The following is a 22498-nucleotide window of genomic DNA, read 5'->3' as shown; positions in this document are numbered from 1 at the left end:
GCTGACGGAAATGTCAGTGTTCTGGTTATACTGGAAAGCCGTCCTTCATACTGTGTTCGACAGCTGTTGATTTCATGCTGAAAGGCAAGGCATTGTGTAAAGAGCTGGTTTTACATGGTTTTTTTTCTCCTAAGGGCTTTTGAAGTTGCTGTTTTCTTTTCTTTAGTTTGCTTTGCCTGTTTTTTTCAGGTACATGTCTTTTTCTGGTTTTGGGGCTTAACACTACAACTTAACACTACAATTTATTTTTTTTTCACCGAGGCCCACCTGTTCAGCTGTCTTAGACAGTGCAGCCCACTATCTGCGCTTCTTAGGAAAAATGACAAACCTGTAACACTGTAAATAAACTCCATCTAAATTGTTATTTTTTCATTTGAATCTTTTCATTTTTTCATCATATAAAATACATCCCACAGGACTGTTGCCCACAGTTTAGGAATCCCTGCTTAAGGGGTCATCCAAAAATCCTCAATTATAGCAAGCGTGTGTAGTGTGCTCTTTTTCTTTTGCTGACCTCGGGTGCAGGCCCTGTTCAAAATGTTATTACTCACCATAGTGAAAGTGAAAATAGGCACATTTTTCTCTGGTTTATTGTACCCTATTTGTGCACAGACACGTAGGAATTTGAGCACTGGTTCAAAATTTGATAGTAATCTTTTTCTTTTTGTGGCACACAAGAGGACCATAATCTGTAACAAAGTTGTTGATAATTTTGGACGGCCCTGAGGTTGTGAGACCTGAGTATAAGGTTACTGCAGCTCTGTAAAATAACAACACAAGCTGGTCTACATCTGCAGAGATGCCTGGTTCTCCACAGTCTTCTGTAATGTGAATGATACACTAGATCAATTCTATCCCTATAGTAAATCAAAAATAATGTATCCCAGGTAGTATTAGTTTATGAAAATTACTCTGTTTTTTGAATGCATGGTTTTATATTTCTAATCCCAATTGAATATCAGATGTACTCTCACACAGTCGGTTTAGTGCATCCTCCCTTGCACACCAGGCTGCTGATTGTCTTATATTTAAGGAAGGAAACGAGGACAGGCCACACAAAGTTAAAAGCTCAGAAGCGAAGGCTGAGGATTTTTTCCCCAGTCTTAGAGAACCTGACAGAATTTCAGACTGTGCTGTAGTGGTTTGAAGAGTGGCTGGTTGCTGCTTGTTAATGCTTGAATAACACCTTATTAAGGGGAGGAATTCAGTTACAGTAGCAGGGTGCTTGCTGCTGACTGGTGCTTCCATGTAGAAACTTTCAATTACCCTTTCCTGTTACTACACATAGGGCTTACTGTTGAAGACAAGTCCATATTAAAAATACTTATAACGATGAAAGTCCTGGAAGTTACTGGGAACATGACCACTACTTTAATACTGTGCAAAAAAACAATGAAAGCAATGTTTGTATGTATTTTTTGTATTTCTACTTTCAAATAATTTTGTGTAAATAAGCCTAACAAGGCCCATCCTGAAATATAGTCTGTCAGCCTAGTGTGTGTATGTCCTGCAATTACTCCTAGTTTCTACATTCTGAGAGATAACAGGCAAATGCCATGACTCTGTGGTCGACATCAGTCAGCCCTGTTGTGTGTTGTGGACTGCAGTACTGTGAGGTACTGTCCAATTACTTATTTCCATATACCTCAGTATAATAGTCAGCAGTACTAACAAGTATTGATCTTTGATTAATCAAAAGACCCGTAGTACTTGCAGTACTTGTGTGTTTGTGTGGAATTCAGATGTATTTATAAACATTTCTTTTTGGACAAAACCTTACCCTTCTTCATTTCTCAGTGATGCAAATGTGTACCTTTTTTTTTTGTTAATTAAGAACCACTTAAGTAACTATGTTACAACCACAAAAAAAACGGAGACGGAAAGGAATGAGTTTGTTCTCTCTAATTATTAATCTTGGGGGAGTGGAGGATGAGGGGGGTTAAATATAATCAGGAAATGGAACAGTTTAGCAAAAGTGCTTGTCAAGTATGTAGCCTAGCCTCCCCTCACACAAATGGCTGTAAGTAACCCCATGTCCACCATACACTGCTTACAAATTGGTAGACATGAAATCCCCTACAATTTTGTTTGACATAAAACTAGAGGTTTTAATTTATTAATCACATGTGGGTTTTGATTTGATTAAAAAAATAAATAAAAAAATAAATAAGGTTAAATAATCAATTGAGTGCAGTATCAAAAAACTGCACGAAAAAGAAATCTTGAAAGATGGCAGAGCAGAATGGAAGGTGTACTTAGTATTTCCCAATCTCACAATGAAGAAATAAAGATTGCAACTTGCAACATTTGCTCATCGGTGCTTTCCTTTCACGGCAGTAGTACAAGTTAATTGTATCATCTTAGTCGCAAGTAAGAACATTTCTTTTTGTTCAACTTATTTCTTTCAAACAGTATCAGACAATTAACAGCTATATCACTTTCTGCCGCTTAATAAAATAAAATGGCACTCTGTAAGTTACCTTTGTTAGTCTGAAACTTGAAAGTTTACTGGTAACCAAAAACAGATCTGTTAAATACAGTATTCTAGGTTTCTAAGTTGTAGTGCAACTGGTAATTTACAGTAATATATACACTCAGTGTATTCTTACTGTCTTTCTTTTAGACATGGCATTTGGCTGAAGGAAATGAAAACGGACAGTACAGCTCAAAAGAACATGTCACATTACTATTGCTTAATATACAGGGTGAGCAGACAGTAAGCTCACCACATCAATGATATGGTGCATTGATAAGGTAAACTTACTGTCTGCTCACCCTGTATATGGAGATAAGAATGTATAACACAGGTCAAATTTAACTGGTTTTTAATTACATAATGCCAAAATCTGACTATCCACTGTTTCTTCTTTATTCAAATCAGTTTGATATATATTTTTAAATATTTAAAAATTCTTCGTGGAATTGGTTTGGGCATGAATTGGTATTCCCCTGAATTAGAGGCAGATTTTCTTTTTGATATTCTTAGTGTGTCCGTATCTGAATGTGATTGAAAGCTATCACACTAATTAGGAGGATGATACGAATATCCTAAGAGCAGGCTGGTTTTTGCCAGCATCATGTTCATTTGGAAAATGTTATCATTATTTAATTATAGTATGCAAAGAAGAGCCTTAGTTTAAAGACATTATTTACAAAAAAAAAAAAAAACTGTATATAGATGTTTCAGGGTGTTTTACCTTCATCACCAGCTAAATAACTGACTTCCTCACCAGCAGCGATATTTAACCTAAACTTTAATGCACAGCTCTTTCTCTGTGCAGAAACACCAACGACATTTCATGTCATTACTCAAGTTGCTGTCAGTTTACTGCATCACATGGAATGTCTGTTTGATTTTCCATACTTCAGGCACCAAAATGGAAAAAGAAAAACTAAACTGGCTAAAAACATGACAATAGATGTTTTTTGATTTTTTAATTAGTCTATTACATAGCCGGGATGTCATTTTAATTGTTTTTGGCACTAATAAACTATTTGAGACCCCAGATTACTGTTGATGCAGGCTGTACTGTGATGCTTTTGTGTCTGCCGCTGCTGGATTTGATTCATTAAAGTGTCTGCAAAATCTGTTGCTCAGTAGATTCCGCAAGGAGAGTACGTTGGTTTAAATTTAAAGGCTGGTGGTTCTTAACCGTTAAAGATGGAAACAGCTTTTTTATGCAAATTGGCTGTGGATGATTTGCCTTGGTTATGCGAAGAGATCCAAACATGTTTGTAGAACATAAATCTACATTTTGAGTCTACTCTAAATCTAAGCTTTCCAAGTAGTGTTTTTTTTTTTTTTTTTTTTTTTTTTTTTTTTGCTTCAGTTATATTTATTGAATTTACAAGAAAAATAAGCTTAACTACTTTATTCCTGTTTTTATTAATATCTGTGTCTGAATTTTGTAGTCCACTTTTTCACAGAGAAAGTATTGTGTGTATAAAATATTAATGCAGATAAATTTAATAAGGAGAGCATCATAAATCATACAGTTGGAAAAAGGTAATGTTCACATACATTTTGATGTATTTAATTAAAGCAAGCTCCACAAATAGTGCTTTTGTATTTTGTGTCGGTTTATTTGAGTTATGAGTTTTATTTTAAATTATAAAAATGTATTTTGGTCTGCTTTGTCCTTAACCCTCTGGCTTGATTGATTGGGGGTATTTTCAACTTTGTAGTCTTTCCCTCTGTGAGAAGAGGAGTGATTTTTGCTAGCAGAGCTACATCTGCAGTGACATGCCAGCCCAGTCCTCAAATCCCAATTCATGGAGGGCCTGTGGGATAAATAGTCTCTGATGGTTACTTTCCAACATTGCATAGACTCCATGACAAAGGATTGTCTATAAACTGTTGTGGCTACATTAAGTGTCCGACCTTGCTATTAAGGATGAACATGATGTGTACTCATTTTTTGGCAGTCAACAAACAGTAAAATGCCACCTTTGCCTCTTTACTGTGTTGTAATGGGAGAGGGGAGGGGCAGGGGGAGTGTTCGGCAAAACAACAAAACTTGGCTTGTGGAGGGACTACATTTTGGGCAACACTATGCTAGGACTTCCACTACGAGTCACAGTTTAGCTTGTACCAAAGGCATTATTGCATTGCCTACAGTACCTATAGCAAGTCTACACCCCCTTGAATTTTTTTCACATTTTGTTGTGTCAGTGCCTCAGAGTCTCATGCATTTAAATGAGGATTTTTTTAACACTGTTAAGGGGGGAACAAGTTTTTATTGAGAAAAAATATATATATTAAAAATACAAAACTGAAAGATCATAATTGGATAAGTCTCCACCCCCCTGAGTTAATACTTGGTGGAAGCATCTTTGGCAGCAATTACAGCTGTGAGTCTGTTGGGATAGGTCTCTACCAACTTTGCACACCTAGATTTGGCAATATTTGGCCATTCTTCTTTACAAAACTGTTCAAGCTCTGTCAAGTAACTTGGGGAGTGTTGATGTACAACAATATTCAAGTCATGCCATACATTTTTGATTGGATTTAGGTCGGGGCTGTGACTGGGCCACTCAAGGACATTTACCTTTTTGTTTCTTAGCCACTCCAGTGTAGCTTTGGCTGTGTGCTTTGGGTCGTTGTCATGCTGAAAGGTGAACTTCCATCCCAGTTTCAGCTTTCTTGCAGAGGGCAGCAGGTTTTCCTCAAGGATTTCTCTGTACATTGCTCCATTCATTTTCCCTTCTATCCTGATAAGTGCTCTAGTCTTTGCCGATGAGAAACATCTCCATAACATGATGCTGCCATCACTATGCTTTACAATAGGGATGGTGTTCTTTGGGTGATGCATTGTGTTGGGTTTACGCCAAACATAACGCTTTGCATTTAGGTCAAAAAGTTCCATTTTAGTTTCGTCAGACCACAAAACTTTTGCCACATGGTATAATTCAAACAGGATTCAAGGTGGGCTTTCTTGATTAATGGCTTCCTTCTTGCCACCCTACCATACAGGCCAGATTTGTGGAGTGCTTGCAATATTTTTGTCACATGCACACTTTGACCAGTCTTGGCCATAAAATCCTGTAGCTCTTGCAAAGTTGCCATTGGCCTCTTGGTAGGCTCTCTGATCAGTCTCCTTCTTGCTCGTTCATCCAGTTTGGAGGAACGGCCTGATCTAGGCAGGGTCTTGGTGGTGCCATACACCTTCCACTTCTTAATAATGATCTTGACTGTTCTCCAAGGGATATTCAGGGCCTTTTGATATTTTTTTATACCCGTCCCCTGATCTGTGCCTTTCAACAACTTTGTCCCGGAGTTCTTTTGAAAGCGCCTTGGTGCTCATGGTTGAGTCTGCTTTGAATTGCACTACCCAGCAGAGGGAACCTACAGGAACTACTGAGTTTATCCTGAAATCATGTGAATCACTACAATTTAACACAGGTGGAGGCCACTTAACTTGGTGTGTGATTTTGAAGTTACACATGAGCTAATTTAGGATTGCTGTTACAAGGGGGTGGACACTTATCCAACCAAGCTATTTCAGTTTTTATTTTTAATTAATTTTCTACACATTTCTAGAATATTTTTTTCACTGGAAGTTGTGGGGTAGGTTGTATAGATAAGTGAAAAAAAAATATTTTAATGCATTTTAATTTCAGGCTATAAGGGAACAAAATGTGAAAATTTTGAAAGGGGGTGTGGACTTTCTATAGCCACTGTATAGATGAGCTCCATTTGACTTGATGAAAGGGTTCCAGCATTACATTTACAATAAATACAGATGGTCGCAACAAAGCATATGAATGCTAATTAGTTCTACTTTTTTTGTGCCAGTTCATGTTCTTTCCAGCGCCCACTCTCCGAACACATGGCATGAGACTTAAACTTTTCTATCCTGTACAGCTCTTAACATGCCATGCCCAATTCAGAAATCTTGCCCTAAAGAGAAGAATTCATTCTGCAATGTAATGACTATCTGATTTAATCACTCTGGCATTCTTGGTGCCAGAGCGACAGCATTCTGCCGTTTTTAGACATTTTGATCCGTATGCCAGTGCTGCACATTAAAATGCTAATTGCTTTTATAAGGAGCACTCAGCTTTATTTAATATTAAAAATTAGGAATCTACATGTCGATAGACAAGTCTGTCTTTTTGTCAACCTATTGTAGCTGTATTGTTGAACTGTTGACAATTGCACATTGGTTTATAGATCTCTGTGGGGGATAGTTTAAAAAATAAAAATAATCCACTTGTAGTGCCATGGAAACTCACAACAGAACTGACTTTACCGACCTTTATTAGATTGGTGTCACTAGCAGATTCACGCTTCAGAAATGGAGTGTGAATCTACCTGTATAAAAGAAGCTGACAATCTGGCCCACTTTATGTACACTGATCTTGTTTCCAAGCTTTTAAATACACATAAGGTATTCATGTCTATTTTACTAATCCCTGGTGTTTCTGTGCTTAATAGTTAGTCATTGTTTCATTGAGAAATGTTTAAAAAGAATAACTTTTTTCAGTAATACATTTTTTCTAGTATATTACTGTAACTTTTATATTGCTATGTTTACCAAGTAGCTGTTGCCAAATATATCTATCTTTTCATTAATTTAACTTTTGTGTGGATTTTTATGCATGATTTCCATAATTGTTCCCCCAAATCTGTTGAAATTTTGAATGAACGTTTACACAAAGTTTTTTTTTCACACACTGAATTTAGGCTGAACTATTGTAAACTACGTTTTGGGGCTCTGTTTCTGATTTTCTGCAAAGGTGTAGCAAAAAGTACATTGAGATATATTTTTTTAATCCCAATTCTAATAATTTTATAAGGGGGTATGAAACAATTCCAAGGTATTCCTGCAACATCTAAACAAACATGGAAGTTTTATCTTCATAAATTAAGGCATTTTTTTATCCCCAGGTGGATGCAAGACCCTTGTAAAGAGAGAGATGCTTTTTTTCCCTAACATTAAAAGATATTGACAGCAGTAATTCAATATCAGAATAACTGTCAGGTATACCTCATTATACAGTGTAGGTACTGTTTTTTTTCTATTTCAACTTTATTAAACTGCACAAGAAAAAGTTAATTTAAGTACAATAACAGGAAGAAGCCATGACAGATGTTGAAGATACAAATCCGGTTTGTTAGAAATCTGTAAAACTGCCTAATTCTAAAAGGTGTCTTGAACTGCGTGTGATTATGTGGCTGGTTGGTTCTATTTAGGATATTTCAGTGACAATGCAGACTGTGCAATCTGATGTGAGGAGTCGTGACTTTGTGTAGGCGTTTTATCGAAAAGTGGAACAATAAAACACTATGTGAATAATTAATCAAACTGTACTGTAAACATGGGAGCTCCCATTTAGCATATGCCACTACTTCTACAAAGCTAATACCTGGTATAATGTTAGGTTTAGTCAGTAACCCTTCGAGAGGTGTTTTTTGGGTTTTATCTGAGCGGGAGGGCTTCCCAGTGCTTTCTATGACTCATGGTGATGAACCAGGGTTTAATTTTTATCTTGTCAGCTGTGATAACATTCTTCTGTCACACAGTAAGTGTTGCTGTTCCTGCTATTAAGCAAGAGTGTTGCGGTGTGTGTGTGAAAGGGCGTGTAATACCTTTAACAGGGACATTGCTTAAACTGCATGTGTCCTTTTATTACAGTGTCTAACTTGACGTCACATTAGACACTGGGAACATTTAAGTAACCGAGATGAGCCCTGTTTTTATATACGTGTCCAACATAATTCAGCACAATTGTTACTCTCTGCCCAGGACTAAATGGCAAGAGCTGCGTCACAATGTTAGAGCTTGAGATTGAAGGTCTGTTTGACCTAAATTTGCTATGGAAAAATGAAGTGGACTCAAAGCAACCCGCTATTGCATAGAAGGTACGTCCCGGACTGTTTATGTTTACCTGTTTTTATGTTGCTTTGCTAGACAACAGTCTGGTTTCAAATGGATCAAAAGTGAAGCGTGATTCCGAGTGGCTGGCTGCTGTTCTTTATTATGCACGTTGTTCATTGTGTGATAATGGACTGCAAAATACAATTTCAGGTAATTTGAGGCCTATTATCAGACGGGCTGAATCACCTGAATGTTCTGCCCAGTGTCTATTTTGAATTGTCTGCACACAGCAACGACCTTGCTCTATTAACAAAGCCTGAAAACTCAAATTGTATCCCTTCCTACAGCTGTGTAGTGTTTCTTAATTCATATTGATATATAATTGAAAACAAGTCCTCTTCCCTGCCACTGAAGTTACTCTGACAAGTAACATAGTGCCCCACAACCTTTGGTAGATGATTTCCTTCATTTTAATGGACAAACAACAACTAAAGAACAACCAACAGATCTGATTTTGTGACTATAATGTTGTCATAATATCCAGATAATTTAACAACTTTTGGTGCTAAAATGTAGGCTGGGTATATTATCTTTTAAAAAGTAATAATAATAATAGTAATATCTTTATTTTTATATAGTGCCTTTCATAGTGAACCACCATCACAAAGTGCTTTAAAGAGGTAGGCAGTGAACTGTGCATTATATGCAGAGTCACTTACAATAGGACATTGATTTAACATCTCATCTGCAGTACAAGGAGATTAAGTGATTTAAAACTTAACAGGTTCACCTTGAGCTGTTACTGAGCATATCTCTGAACAGCACTCTAAATGTTTTTCTTACATAGCCTGAAGTTCCCTGTTGGGGTTGTTTCTATGGTACCTTTACCACAAGTGCTTTACCAGAGCATGTGCGCTGTGACTTGGTCTAGTGATTCACTGTGCAGGTCTTGAAAATGTAACCAGTTTTAAACCTGTTTTTCTTTTAGTAAACTTGTCATGTGTTTGATTTATTAGATGAAACAGGTGTATCCAGTCTGCAGTGTACTGTAACAACAAAAATGTATTTGTCAGTTTAAAGCTGGAATTGTGCCTGTGTGAGTTTGCTTATTAATGTACAGTGTGAAACGAAAGTGAACTCAAGATTGCAAAAAGGTGGTAGTGTAGCTAGAGTTCACATCTAAACGGACAAATCTGTTTACTCTTGGAAAGTGTTGTCTTGGAAGTCTGTGTAATATTACAAAACTGATACAATCGAATGTAAAAAAAACAAACAAACATGTTCTCTTAGTGTGTAGTCAAGGTATTTCAGTAATATTAACTATTTAAAGAATTTGTGGAAAAAAAATATATATTTTAAAGTTTTGGACAAGGGCCCAAATAAGCTGTTTAGCAATGTGTGACAATAGTGGCCATTACATTAAATTGCACAGGCCTGCTACAAACCATTTATTTAGGCCCAGGCCTACTGTATTCTAGCATAAACCAGGCTTTATTTAATGACAATGTTTGCAATTGTATGAATTGAATATAATAACTTTTCATATTGGTGAAGGTGTTGAAAGCCTCACATGAACTCAAGATAACTTAACAAGTAGGTTATTTATTGAAAAGTTTGCTTTGACCAAACTGTGTATTCCACAGTAGTGTTCTCTTGAGTTAAACAGGTGTTTTTATCTACATGGAGAATAGCCGTTGTTAAATAATGAGGAAATGCTTTGACTTTTGAAATAAAAATGGTATTCTAACAGTGTAATTGAATACTTTGATACAGCTTCTCCTGTGGCAGTTTGCCTTTTTGCACTACAGTCTATTCACTATCTTTAGTAGTAAACTATAAATAATCTGTTAATTGGGTAAAGTACAAAGAGAAACCACGCCCAAGTATCTTTGGTGTTGTCACAATAAAACTTTTGTTTTTGTTTTTTCTCTAGTGGGCAGTTTGCTGTAGTAAAAAAATGTCGGAAAAAAAATGAAGATTTGGAGTATGCTGCAAAATTCATCAAGAAGCGGCGGACAAAGTCCAGCCGGCGAGGGGTTACCAAAGAAGACATCGAACGGGAAGTCAGCATATTAAAAGAGATCCAGCATCCGAACGTCATCACGCTGCATGACGTGTATGAGAATAAAACGGACGTCATTTTAATCCTCGAGCTGTGAGTACAGTTTTAGAATCTTTCACGAGGATTCTGCAGGAAATTTGTGTGAATTGGTTTGGCGTTGTGTCATTCTAATTCAGAATTTCATTGTTTATGAAACCTGCATATCACTTGTGTGATCGTATCACAGCCTGACAAATTGATTAATTCTATATATGTGCAATTCCCAAATGCAATGGTAATAGTTCAACCAGCAGTATGCAATTATAATGTTCATGTATAATCTTTATAGTTCCTCACACAAATGTTAACAGATAAATTCTGATGAGAATGTTCTTCATTTTTAATTTATTTTGTAACAGTGGACTCATTTTAACTAATTACAGCCTCATTTCAACCAGTAGTTTGAGTTAAATATTATCAGAGGCTTACGGTTCTAATTTGTGCAATTTTTAATGCACAACAAAAAGTGCAACATTGGTATGAAGTGTTTGCTAGTCTGATGAAGTGAACGCTCTAACGAGAACAGGCTGAACTTAATTCTGATTACCCGAGTGACTTTGCATACTGATGGTCTGTTTTGTTTAGTTTGTGGCCCACTTCTATACCCCATGGTAAGTATTTATTATAAATGCTATTATTTATTTTTGGTGTGATTTAAAACAAAAGGCTGGGTATCATTGTTCTCTGGAGTTTTATGGCTGTGTCTGCCAGTACATTTAGCAGTAAAATTGTATTTTTTGTTTCAGGAACCTTTTTAAAATATTTGTAAATCCCTTTTTTTATTTTTTGTATTTTGTAATGTTATTATGTTTTGCATTTTACTATGCAAGTTTTTGTTGCATGGACCTGTTGAAAGGTTTTCCTGTGGCAACTGGACTAAGGTAGCAATTGACTTTCTAAAAGCTATACAATAAATTATATTAAAAAGCATGTAACACAGTTATCACAGTATGAAAATGCATGGTGTTTTATATGGCCTCAGTAGTGTCCTTGTAGTATGTTTTGCTTACACTGTAATCTCTTCAGGCTGTGTAAAAAAGCAAGCCTTTTGTTTAGGAGCATAAAATGGAAGCTGGTAAGCATCTTTCAGGAATGATTTTCGCTTCCAGTCCATTTTCATTTCAAGTGCTAAATACAGGACCTTAGTCATGCTGGTGTTCATTCTCACATCGATGGAATGCCCGGTGTGTTATTAACCGCCCCCTCTCTTTGCCAGATTGTAGCTTTTTTATGTTGTACAGCATCCAAAAAGTAATCTCTTCTGCAAATTCACATACATTTCGTTCATACATTTTGGTACTATTGAGCTATCTGGTTGAGCTGTACAGTGTTGGGAAGCGATACTCAATTGAAATTAGCACTGGACCACTTGGTAAAGACATTATTGATTTAAGAAATAGACTTAACAACCCCTTAACTACATTAAAACAATGAAGTATTCAGTGTGTGTTTGCATGTGTTTTGCATTTTTTTTAGATGTTTACTTAATTCTGTTTATACCTTAAAATGTCTTTTAATAACTGCATTAGCTTTCGGGCATCTCAAGATCTTTGCAGGATATATTTTGGCCAATGCTCATCGATTTGAATACCAACATAGTATTTTGACTATTTAATACCAGAGTTTTAATTTGCATAAAATAGTACCAATTTATAAGGGGGGAGTAGCATTTCATAAGGGAAAGTGGTGTACCATGAATCTTTCAGTACAAAAAAAAGGTTTGTCACATATCAGTTATGAACAGATTGAATATCAGAACTAATAATAAGAGTGTGGTAAAAGCCAGGTGTTCTTACAAGATATTATATTTGTAAATTGTCACCCAGCACCCCTTGATGCTTATTTACCGTATGTTAATCATTGTAAGTGTTGGTTAACCACCTTCTTTATGTTTAAAACAGTGTGGCAGGTGGGGAACTTTTTGATTTTCTTGCTGAAAAGGAATCCTTGACTGAGGAGGAAGCTACTGCATTTCTCAAGCAAATCCTTGACGGAGTGCAGTACCTGCATTTAAAACGTATTGCTCACTTTGATCTGAAGGTATACGCTTTTCTTAACTGTTTTTTTAACATTGGAAGAAATGGTAAGGCTGTGATAATTTAGGTCTACAACAATGTCTGGGATTGTGACTTTAATGGGGGGGGGGGGGTTATAAATGATTATAAATATATGCAATAAAACTGTATCTATGTACAGGATGATAATCCCTTCAAAACTAAGCTCATCTGCCCTCATGTCTGCTCATGCTTTCCTTTTAGAGTTCTTCTGTTTTGTCGTTTCATTAGTATGGTGTTTTTACATATTACTTTTTTTTTTTTTTTTTTTTTTTTTTTAAGACAACTGCATTTATTCATTCCTTAGACATTCCTTAGAACAAATTATATCAGTGGATCTGAATATTAAGATTTCTCACACTTATATATCGCTGTCACAAAAACGTCCGAAGTGGGCGGCATCAGAACCAGGAAAAGTAATGCAATACACAAAACACAGGACGGATGAAATGAAATGATGATGGCGCTTGCTTGCGCCCGTTTATTGTAAAATAAAACAGTTTAAACAGACAGAAAAACAGGACACGGCACTTTACGCCAAAACAAATAGACAAACAAAACGAACTACACAGACAACACACGGTGAGCAGATATTGAACTTTATGTTCTTATTTACCATTATCTAATACCTCCGTCTCCAATCCCGTACTCCACTCACCAGACACCCAACCGCGAGTATGTGAAAACGTGCATCTATATATACTATTGTGCTGGGATTCAATTACTAATTAATTATTCACTTGAATCCCAGCACGTGAATTATGTGCAACCTCGTGCTCACATATTAACTACTTTAAATGTACGTGAAGTGATGTACAATCCCGTGCCTAAATAAAAATATACATTTTAAACACTTGTGTTACAGACCCGTTTATATCCCGTGTACCAATGACTATACACCAACATTTAACAAACCACAACCAACGTAACAGATAATATACACAGGGGCGGACACTTTGTCACAATCACACATATATTTTTACTTGAACATGCGATAGGTAGATAGATAGATGTAGTTCATTGGGATCTACTTTACAACATTTCTTGACATGCTTGTTTGACAAAGCAAAAGCAGTACAGTTTTTTTTTTTTTTTTTTATTACAGTTGCAACGATGGGTTCAGAAAACTCAAGTCAACAGTAAATATGTATCTCTGTAATTAATTTTTAATGCATTCAAATTAAAACTAAATATACATACTTATGTATTTTAATGATTTGCATTGTGCCTTAATCCCCATTCAAGTGAAACATGTTTTTATATTCATAGAAAGGGCATCCTACATTTTGCATTTGATTTCCATATTTGATTCCTCTTTCCTGCTTTCCCACAGCCTGAAAACATCATGCTGCTAAACAGAAATGCACCCCACCCTCGCATTAAACTCATTGACTTTGGATTGGCTCACAAAATTGATTTTGGCAATGATTTTAAAAACATCTTTGGAACGCCAGAATTTGTAGGTCAGTGTCAATATTTAATTTATTTTCCATCTTTATACAAGGACAAACTTATGTGCAATGGAAGAGGTTCAGGTGATCACAGCCTAATACACTGTATAATATACACTGAGTGTACAAAACATTAGGAACACCTTCCTAATATTCAGTTGCACCCTCTTTTGCTCTCAGAACAGCCTCAATTTGTCGGGCATGGACTCTACAAGGTGTCGAAAGCGTTCCACAGGGATGCTAGCCCATGTTGACTCCAGTGCTTCCCACAGTTGTATCAAATTGGCTGGGAGTGGATCTCTACTCCGAATAGCTTGTTCCATCTCATCCCATAGATGCTCAATTGGATTGAGATCTGGTGAATGGGCAGGCCACTGCAGTAAGTTGAATTCACTGTCATGTTTGTGGAACCATTCCTGGACAATCCTATCCTTGTGGAATGGGGCATTATCCTGCTGGAAAAATCCATTAGCAGATGGATACACTGCTGGCATGAAGGGATGCACCTGATTGGCAATGATGTTCAGATATCCTGTGGCATTCAAATGTTGCTCCACTTTTATCAAAGGGCCCAATGTGTGCCATGAAAACACACCCCACACCATCACACCACCAGCCTGCAGTGTTGACACACTGCATGATGGATGCATGTAATCGTGGTTTTCTCCATACCCTAGTCCTCCAGTCAGCATGAAACAGCAGGAACCAGGATTCATCAGACCAGGCAATGTTTTTCCAATCCTCCAGTGTCCAGTGTTTTCGTTCTTTAGCCCACTGCAACTGCAGTTTCTTGTGTTTTGCTGAAAGAAGTGGAACTCTGTTAGGTTGTCGGCTGCCATACCCCATTCATGTCAAGGTACGACGAGTTGTGCATTCTTTTATATATGGGTCTTTCGGCACCAATGTTGTACTAGACTGTCAGTTGACTAACTGTAGCCCGTCTGTTGTGCTGCACAATTCATGTCAGCCTTCTTTGGCCTCTTTCATCAGTGAGTCGTTTTCGACCACTGGCCTGCCGTTGACTGGATGTCCTTTGGGTGGTGGACCATCCTTGATACACACGGGAAACTATTGAGCATGAAAAACCCAGCAGCGTTGCAGTTTATTATACACTTAAACCGGCACGCCTGGCACTTACTACCATACCCTGTTCAAAGGCACTTAAATTTTTTGTCTTGCCCATTTACCCTCTGAATGTCACACATACATAATCCATGTCTCAATTGTGTCAAGGCTTAAAAATCCTTCTTTAACCTGTGTCCCCTTCATCTACACTGATTGAAGTGGATTTGACAGGTTACATCAATAAGGTATCATAGCTTTCACCTGGATTCACCTCGTCAGTCTATTTCATGGAAAGAGCAGGTGTTCCTAATGTTTTGTACACTCAATGTAAATTGGAAGTTTATTGTGGTTGCTTGTGTGCACTGCAGGGTAGTCTTTGACAATGACGATGTTGCTTTTCTGATATATTTAGTATTATTTATTAATGTGTGCCAAGCAGAATAAGTAATATTTCAATTCTCAGAGCTATTGCTTAAGAATATGAAGATTTTTGCTTTGGAATATTTGTTAAATCAATGTTGTGATTGACCCAGATCTAATGCATACTTTTTATTACGTCATCATTTTTATTTAATAGAGGAACAAAAGTAAAAAGCTAAGCATCTTAGTGAACTGCACAGTTCGTGTTTAGAGGTTGCCTGTGGTATGCAGCACACACACTTGAGTAAATAGACTGCCTACCACATGATCAAGTCATGTGTTGTGCAAGTGTATCTGTTGGGAGGGATACGATACCACGTGCTTGGTTGGCAGGTGCTTCCATATCCAGGACTGCACAGAAGAGCTGAGACTGTGGGCTGTTATAGAGAACAGAGCCTGCAGCAGATTTCCACCATCAACTTCCCTGAAGGAACTAGAGAAAGCACTCCTTGATGACTCCATTCTTTTTTTAGAAAAAAACGCCTTGTAACCGTCCTTGGCTGCAAGAATGATCATGCACCCTACTGTTATTGCAGGGTGTTCTGTTTGATTAAACTCATTTCAACAGATGCATTTTGTAAAGTGCAGGTTTATTTTTTATATATATATAAAAATATTTTATATTATATTTTCTTTCTTTTGTAGCTCCAGAAATAGTGAATTATGAGCCACTTGGACTAGAAGCAGATATGTGGTAAGAAATCAATTTAGTGGATCATTTAGAAATGGTGCATTTCTTCTCATGAACTATTGACCATCTTTTTTTCTTCTTTTTATTCAGGAGTGTTGGTGTGATAACATATATTCTGTAAGTACCAAGGATTTTTAAAGAAATGCATTGCCACTGTTTAGCTTTTATTACACTTCTTGCCAGTACTTTGTACAGTAATAGTACATAGTTTACACTGCCACTAGAAGCAGTTGGGTTGCATATGTGGGTTTTATATATGTTTCTTCCCTAAAATAAGATGCTTCTTGATACTAACTAAACCCATTTCCTTTTTTTATGACTTGACAACTTCTTATTCACTTTTTAAATAAATGGCTATCCCTTAGTTTTACAATAGTGTCTTTAGTTAGTTATTTTCTTTATTTACAGTTTGAGGCCCCTGTGTCCTATTTCCTCTCCCTCTACCTGCTGCACAGTCATTATGTGTACTCGGTTTTTACATTTTATAAGAGCAATTTCTTCTTCCTTTTGTAACGTGTCTACAACTACTCCACCTATAACAGTTATTGTGTCGTACAGCACAGTTGAGATCGATCTCCACTTCGCATGTTGGAGAAATAAAACAAGCGAAATGCTAATTTTCAACCAACAGTACCCCATCAAAGTTTGTGATGCACTTAAGTTATTGTGCTTTTAAGATAAACAAAAAAATTGCCGCAATATATAAACCCTAACCCTAACCCTAACCCTAACATCTACAACAGTGTTGTCTGGTGAATGGAAGTATTGGGCTGGTATTACTATTTGAATTAGAGGTATATTAGAAATGCAAGTGTGCACAGAATTTTTTTTTTTTTGTGCTGGTTCATGTGAAGCATTGCTGGTGTTCTGCTGACCCCTGTGTGAATAGGGTACGAGCTTGAAAAGACCATTCACCCATAGGGATTGATCTTTAACTAGTCCTCCGCTGGTGACAACAGTGTGTATTGGATGTTTAACTACAAAATGACATCTGACAAGTTCAAATGTACGGCACTTGAGTTCACATATTACAAAAGGGAGTGGAAAGATGACTTCAGGCTGGGGAGTTCCAGAAAAACACAATTGTGAATAACAGAATGAACAAACATGATGATTACTTTTTTATGACTAGGGAATGTTTCAAAGCTGTCATTGACTTTTGTGAAGTTCAATCAAAGTATACCTGTTATTAAAAGGTTTGTCTTGCATCTAATGTAAAATGTATTTGCATTCTAAGAAAATAATCATGTGTGTTTTTTTTTTATTTATTATAACTGTCCTTTTTTAAAATGTGTTTTTTTTTTTTTGTGTGTGTGTGTCTGTGTTTAACAGTTTGAGTGGAGCATCGCCTTTCTTGGGTGACACCAAGCAAGAAACGTTAGCAAATGTATCTGCTGTTAATTACGAATTTGAAGAAGAATTCTTTAGGAAAACTAGTGGACTGGCTAAAGATTTTATAAGAAGGCTTCTGGTAAAAGATCCAAAGTAGGTTCATCATTTCTTTAAAATAAATTATATAATTGCTGTTTTAACTGTTTTATTGCAAGATGGTATTGCAAGATACTTAGTTTTCAATCTAGTCCTGCTTTGATTTGCATTATTTTACGTAAGTTAAAACCAGTTTACTTCCATATCAAAGCAAATGGAATATATAAATATGTGGTTGTGTACAAAATAAATGTCTTCAGAGGAATATAAAGAGGGTGCCCCAGACCCCAAAAAACAACAATGCATTTTCCACTTGTGCTTTCAATTCCCAGTTTTGATTAACACGTCTAAGACTTATTTTACTGACTGGCCTAGTTAAACCCCTAACCTCCTTTTTTTTCAACAGAATATGTGTGGTTTAATTTCATTTCCTGATGATGTTTTTAAAGAGAACTAAAATAGGGAAATTATTGTTGTTTCTGGGCAGTTAGGCTCGACACAATATTGTCATGTGTGGGTTATTGTTCTTATAAACAGTATGTGGGATAAAATGGTCACTTTTAATTGAAAATATACATTGTTATGAAAGTGAGACGTGACAAATATATTATTTGAAGGGTAGAAAGCGTGATCTTAATGCAGTTTGCTCAATGCTGTATGTTTTGGCAGTGCAACTTATGCCATCAATTGATTTATTTGTTTATTGCAGAGCAGCTTGAACATTAAGTCAAACAGTATTACATTCTTTATAAACTGCTGATTACACCGTATAACAATATATATAATATTTTTTTTTTTTTTTTTTTGGTTCCTGGGTAGTAAGTGTTATTTCCTAACTGCTTATGCCTCAAAAGTATAGAAAATGGCTATTATTCCCCACAAACTTTGCTTTTGTGACCAGGACAGTGATATTTTGAAATTTACCTATTTTCCAGAACATTCCAGATAGATTCAGTGCTGAGTAAACTTGGAGTAATTTCTAGAACTTTCCAGTAATATAAATAGTAGTATAAATACAGGGGCCTTAAGCCCACCAGTGCAGTTTATTTCCAGCTGCTTCAGTGGATACATATCTGCATTTTTCTGAGATGGCATCAAGAGGCTGCAATGGTGGCATTCCTGATAGGTCTCCAAGGCGGTTTTACCAAGTTTCCCTACTATCTTTGCCTTTGGGACAGCAGGGACACCAAGGCGCACTACCACAGGCGGGACTGGCCACAGCGGACCGAGTTCTCTGTGGGGAGGAACAACGTCAAGTAGGAGCCACTGGTGGACCCCCGGAAGGTGCTGATACCACCACTGCACATCAAATTGGGCCTTATGAAACAATTTGTCAGAGCTCTAGATAAGGAGTCGGCAGCCTTCAAGTACCTTCAAGACTTCTTCCCTAAGCTGTCTGAGGCAAAGGTCAAAGCCGGTGTCTTCGTCGGACCGCAGATAAAGAAGATCCTGGAGTGCAATGAATTCCCCAAGAAGCTCACTAGTAAGGAGAAAGCGGCTTGGAACAGCTTTGTCGCAGTGGTTCGGGGCTTCCTGGGCAATCACAAGGCCGAAAACTATGTGGAGCTGGTTGAGACTCTGGTGAAGAACTACGGCACAATGGGCTGTAGGATGTCCCTCAAAGTCCATATCCTTGATGCTCATCTTGATAAATTCAAGGAGAACATGGGAGCGTACTCAGAAGAGCAAGGCGAGCACTTCCACCAGGATATACTGGACTTTGAACGCCGCTACCAAGGACAGTATAACGAGAACATGATGGGAGACTACATTTGGGGGCTGATTCGTGAAAGTGATTTGCAGTATAATCGTAAATCTCGAAAAACTACTCACTTCTAAATCTTTTGTAGTCATTTTTGTATTACTTTAGTATAAATACATGTTAATTTGGATTCATATGTTGTTTTTTTCTGACTTTATTTGAACGAAAAGACACAAATTCGCCCGTTTTCTCATTGGAAATAGGTACATTTCAAAATATCACTGTCCTGGTCACAAAAGCAAAGTTTGTGGGGAATAATAGCCATTTTCTATACTTTTGAGGCATAAGCAATTAGGAAATAACACTTACTACCCAGGAACAAAAATTGTGTTACATAGTGTTATAGGACAGGTGAATTTGATTGGCAATGATTTCCCTCTATTCCGATGTGTTAACTTGGTGTTTGGGGGTGCTTTTTTTTAAAAAAAAAAAAAAAAAAAAAAAAAAAAAAAAAAAAAGGTTAATGTTAATATCAGGTTCAACACATTTCTCTATTCATAGGCAAATGTCAGCAAAACTGAAGATGAATTTCACTACAGGCTTTTAAATCATCCAGTGATCCATTAAGAAAAACAACAAATAGTTATTGCAAGATAACTGTTACCTAGAAGAGATATCATTTTGACAAAAGTACTACATTCAGATAGAAAATAATTACTGGAAGATAAGTCTGATATGTGAATTTCTCACTCAAATTTGAAAATTGATGTGTAAAGGAAACAGTCATGTAACACAATGGTGCTTGTGTACAGTAACATACAGTACATTATCTTTTTTTTTTTTTTTTTTTAAATAACCACTAATGTCTTTTCCATCACCTGCAAGTGCATTGTTCATTTTAAGCATCTTACTATATTATTTATAAAAAGATTATGCCCTCTGGATGTGCAACGATACCTTGACATGTTGGCAAGCACATATTTAGGATTATAACAACACAGCACTCACAAAATTTCATCATATCCTGAAAAGGTTTGGTTGAAAATTCCTTTCCTTTGTGGCATTTAAAGGTCATGTCAAACCATAGCATTGCTTTTGAATTTAAAATGTTCAAGTATTTATGACTGCAATGTTATATATCTGTTTACCTCTAGAAAGAGAATGACAATTCAAGATAGTTTGGAACATCCGTGGATCAAGGTTAGTTGTAACAGTTTCAAATGAATACCATTGTAAACCTGGCAGGTTTGTGTATTTCTGTATATGTCATGCTTGTAAACATAATACCTAATTTTAAAGTGCATATTTAATATATCCCTATCTTTTACTGCCAATGAAATATATATATTATATATCTATATATATATATATATATATATATATATATATATAATATTTCTATATGGCTTGGAAAAATAACAACCTCTAATTGGTTAAACAGCATCACATGACCGTGCATGTATATAGTGTATAGCACAGCTTGCATGCTAATGAGCCGTTTCACACTGAATAAATCATTACCCACCACTACATTCTAAATTCCATGACAAACTGCCATTTTATTTGTTATTAGTTACAAAACACACAGCCAAAAATAAGTGGCATTTCACCTATGCCCTTTAATATATTTGGGGGTGAAACTCCACATAACTGGTAAAACACCAACTCTGAGTGAAGACAGCAGTCCATCCTGAAATAAATAAATAAAATAAGTGCACCAGCAAGAGTAGACACATAACAGTAGATGAGGAACAGCTAAATGAAACAGAAGAAAACAAAGATTGAAAAAAAAACTACAACATGGGCTGGTTAATGTACTTAGAGAAAAATATGGACATTCATTTAAAAAAAAATCTCCAGTATTCAGTCTCCAGTTTTATACTGCTGAGCTGGACTAAATACATCTTTTAACAGTAGAGGTTTTAACATCTCTGCTTACATCGAGCTTAAAACTAGTAATAATGTATAACTGTCAGTCAGGAAAACTCTTCGAAAAGCAGGTAAAGACAAGGCCAGACGCCCCCGAATTACCCGCATGGATTTGAAGTGTCTGTGGAAAACTGAGTCACTGTCCCCTGACACCGTGGTCAGATTGGTGCATAAAATCTGGTTCGATCGTCAACTTAATCTGGCACGACTTGGACGCGAGGGTGTCTGACAACTAACAGAAACATATTTTGAGATCCAAAAGGATGAAAACATACTAGAATATGTGTGCCTCGCATATAACGAGTTTACAAACTTGCTTCAAGATCCGGCTTCAGTCTCCATCGCAGCTGCTCCCTTTATTTCCTAGTGTCATTTGAAACTCTGTCCATCATCACAGCTTGTGGTCAGTCGTCTAGATTCTAGTGAGATGGCACTTAGATGCAGAAATTCACAATGAACGGACATTTTTTTTTAACAAGCAAACAATGAATTTAATTAAACAAAATTTGGGACTGTATTACATTGCGGCTGTATACACAGTAAGTTGCTGGTTTTGTCTTAATTTAAATGTGTTTTAATTATTTTTCTTCCCACAAATGACAGGTAGCCATGTTATAAGCAGTGTAAACCAGTTTGAGCTGTGCGGTTCCAATGATATATACCATATAAGCTAACACCTTGGCCCGTTGTTTATATATATTTATTTTATATATACATTATACTTTGTCACTTAAAATAATGTTTTTTTAGCAATTTGTAAACACTACATAAAAACACAAAAAGCAGCTTCTGCACCTTACCCACCCCTCTCTGACACAGACCTTGAGAAATAGCTGAAATCCGAGACATTTTATTGTATTTATTTTTATTCCTCCCGTCTGTTGTGTTCAGTGTGTCTGCACTGTCAGTGACAGGGGAAAAAAATAACTCTGTCAGTGGAAATGTCCACAATATCATAAATACAGATGTACTTTCTTTTGCATGTTCCAAAAAAATTTATTTACTCAGCTTAACTTAGTGTTTAGGTAAAAGTTATAAATGGGACTGCTTCATTGGCGTAAGGATATTTAATAAAAACAACTAAAAACGTTTTGCCCTAAACATGGTTTTATGGTTTTTTGTTTTTTTATTTTTCAAATCCAAGTTGATAAACTGGATTATAAATGCAAAAAGGCCCTTCAGGGCACTTCTCGGGTCTTGGAGCCCTGAGGTGTTCTTATATTCGAAGTAATATATGTGTATGTGTGTGTATATGTGTGTGTATATGTGGTGTGAATGTGTGTGGTGTATGTATATATATATATATATATATATATATATATATATATATATATAT

General features: G+C 36.4%; 1 protein-coding gene across 2 annotated transcripts in view; it reads left to right on the top strand.

Annotated features, from left to right (window-relative positions):
- Nucleotides 1–22498, top strand: part of LOC121300329 (death-associated protein kinase 1-like) — a 60070-nt gene that overhangs the window by 18603 nt on the left and 18969 nt on the right. Inside the window, exons 3-9 of one of the 2 annotated variants that reach the window (XM_041228864.1) lie at nt 10255–10476; nt 12324–12462; nt 13810–13939; nt 16058–16106; nt 16194–16220; nt 17436–17588; nt 20388–20433. In XM_041228864.1, coding sequence (XP_041084798.1) covers nt 10255–10476; nt 12324–12462; nt 13810–13939; nt 16058–16106; nt 16194–16220; nt 17436–17588; nt 20388–20433 — 766 coding nt within the window. The other variant, XM_041228873.1, reaches the window with a different exon arrangement.

This window comes from Polyodon spathula, chromosome 2, assembly GCF_017654505.1.
Source record: "Polyodon spathula isolate WHYD16114869_AA chromosome 2, ASM1765450v1, whole genome shotgun sequence".
Classification (NCBI taxonomy): Eukaryota; Metazoa; Chordata; class Actinopteri; order Acipenseriformes; family Polyodontidae; genus Polyodon; species Polyodon spathula.
Note: the sequence above shows the minus strand (reverse complement) of the source record. Positions and strands in the feature narration are given on the sequence as shown.